Raw genomic sequence first — 2,212 nt, forward strand, 5'->3', positions numbered from 1 at the left:
AATTGGAAAAATGATTGGTCTCATATATTTTTGATATAACCTTCTAATAAAGAAAAAGGAAATCAAATGTATCAAAAGTGTACAATAATTTTAAGTTTTTAAAATTTTAAAAATAAATCAAAACTAAATTATTTAATTACTTAATACATCCCAAAATAATCTTGTTCATTAAAAATTGCTAAAAAAATAATCTCTATTATTTCAAAATTACAATTTGTTGTTCAAACTGGAACAAATTGAAAAAAACACATGACCTAAAATATGTATGTATGTGTAAGATATTTATCAGATAATACAAATGTCAATAAAATTCACTAATTATAGTGTTGAATGTCTCAAAAATTGTATAATGCATATTAAATAGCTTTATTTTTATTATTTTCAAACAATTTATGGCAATAATACTGTTTATATTAACAATGCTATTAAATCATAAACTGTCTATACCTGGCACAATCGAGCAAAATATCAGGTATTTTTCAAGTGGAATGAAAGTAATAGCTGAGCACACAAGTTCGTTATCGCAAAAGGTAAACATTTGCACAAGAAAAAAAATTGTTCAAATAAAACAAAACTGGTATCAGGGAAATAAATATTTATTATACAATTACTCGAAACGTTTCAAGGAATAAATTACATATGTACAAATAATATAAAATACAACGATTAAAAAAATCTTTAGTTCAATGGGTAACTCTTACAATTAAACTAAAATCAGTCTTTCCAACAATAAATAACTAAAAGAAAGTACAGGAAGAATACCCATACGAGGTAATAGACATCTTTGGCAAAACAAAACAAAAATTGCAACTTTCTGGCGATGCCAAAAAATTAACAAAATTATCTCTTCATAATGTCAGCTATAGAAAATCCCAATTTAACCTTGGTCTTAACTGGTTCCGTTTCGTCCGTCCTTTTCTTGGTCAAATCCAGACACACGGTACCACTGGCCAGTTCCGAAGCAACCTGTACTTCCTTCACCTCCTGGTGCTTCAGCTCGTGGGCTTTCAAGTCTGCGTAGGTGGCAAAGAACTGAGCGCACAAGTTGCACTCCAAGGGCTTTTCGGTGTGGGTGAGCAGGTGTGTCTTCAAGTTGGACCTTTGGTTGAACGATCGGTTGCAGATCGGACACTTATGGGGCGATTCTTCCATGTGCAAAATCTTATGCACTGCCAATGTCCTGGACTGGCAGAATCCTTTTCCGCATTCGGTGCATTTGAATGGCTTCTCTTTACTGTGGATGTATCTAGAAGGAAAGATTACTTTTAGTTTTTTGTTCCGGGAGAAGTTTCACGAATAAAAATTTTATAAGAAGCAACAAGAAATTTAATTTACCTATGATCTCTGAGATGGTCTTGCCTCCTGAAGGCCTTTCCGCAAATGTCACAGGAGTATGGCCTTTCGTCGGTGTGGGTCCTCTCGTGAATCAAGAGGTTGTAACTTTTGGTGAACTGGCGGTTGCAATACTTGCAAATGAACTGTTTCTTAGGTCTGGTTGATCCTGTAACCTTTGGAGGCAGAGGCGCCCTTCCGGGAGCCCTCAGATCCTGAAAGCCTCCCCTGGCATGGTACAGGGCGGCATTCCTAAGCCACTGGTTCATCATCAGGGCGTTGTAAGGATATCCAACAGTATTGTGCATGGTTTGGTATTGTTGCGGGTACGTGGGATGTTCCATGACTTCTGAACGGTACGAGTACGTTTCGCAAGTCGCCGGAAATCTGATGGAAGGCGGTGGGGAATAAGTGGGGGTATGCGGCGGCGTTAACAGGGGGGAGGTGGAGTCTGCCTCCTGTTTCACTTGTGAGAACTGATGGAAAACTGCAACAAAACAATGGAAAATTAATTTTCACGTTCACGTCAATCTACAGTGGGATCAGTCCTATTTCACAAAAACACACCTTGTTGTTTGGCTAACTGGGCACTATCAACGTATTCCAAATTCATGTTGTATCACTGAGCAGAGATAAATCAAGTAGGTTAGTGTCACGCACTTATCTAACACAGCAGGCTACGAACAACTGAACGCTACCAGACAGTTGCCGGGGTAGTCTAAGTAGCGGTTGCCGAGGTACTGGGATACGCCCATCCGATGCTCTTTCGCCGTTCGATTGGGCGATGGGCGCGCATGCCTTCTGGATCTGGATCTGCCCGCGGGCCCCGCAATATTCGGCGTCGCGTACCATTTTACCGTTTCGTAGGGGGTTGGTTTAT

General features: G+C 39.0%; 1 protein-coding gene across 1 annotated transcript; it reads right to left on the minus strand.

Moving 5' to 3' along the window:
* Positions 1-578: 578 nt before the first annotated feature.
* On the minus strand, positions 579-1,990 carry LOC109609259 (protein odd-skipped). The gene is made up of 3 exons (XM_020025898.2): positions 1,900-1,990; positions 1,336-1,819; positions 579-1,246 (listed from the first exon to the last, which is right to left on the minus strand). The coding sequence occupies exons 1-3, from the start codon at positions 1,943-1,945 to the stop codon at positions 841-843; spliced, it is 936 nt and encodes a 311-aa protein (XP_019881457.1). The 5' UTR covers positions 1,946-1,990; the 3' UTR covers positions 579-840.
* Between the last annotated feature and the right edge of the window lie 222 nt (positions 1,991-2,212).

Source organism: Aethina tumida, chromosome 1 (assembly GCF_024364675.1).
Source record: "Aethina tumida isolate Nest 87 chromosome 1, icAetTumi1.1, whole genome shotgun sequence".
NCBI classification, from domain to species: domain Eukaryota; kingdom Metazoa; phylum Arthropoda; class Insecta; order Coleoptera; family Nitidulidae; genus Aethina; species Aethina tumida.

Coding starts and splice junctions, on each gene's coding strand:
- LOC109609259 (XM_020025898.2), bottom strand. CDS start 1,945: ATGAATTTGGAATACGTTGATAGTGCCCAGTTAGCCAAACAACAAG. Junction 1,820..1,899: donor CCAGTTAGCCAAACAACAAG/GTGTGTTTTTGT, acceptor GTTTTGTTGCAG/TTTTCCATCAGTTCTCACAA. Junction 1,247..1,335: donor GACCATCTCAGAGATCATAG/GTAAATTAAATT, acceptor CTTTCCTTCTAG/ATACATCCACAGTAAAGAGA.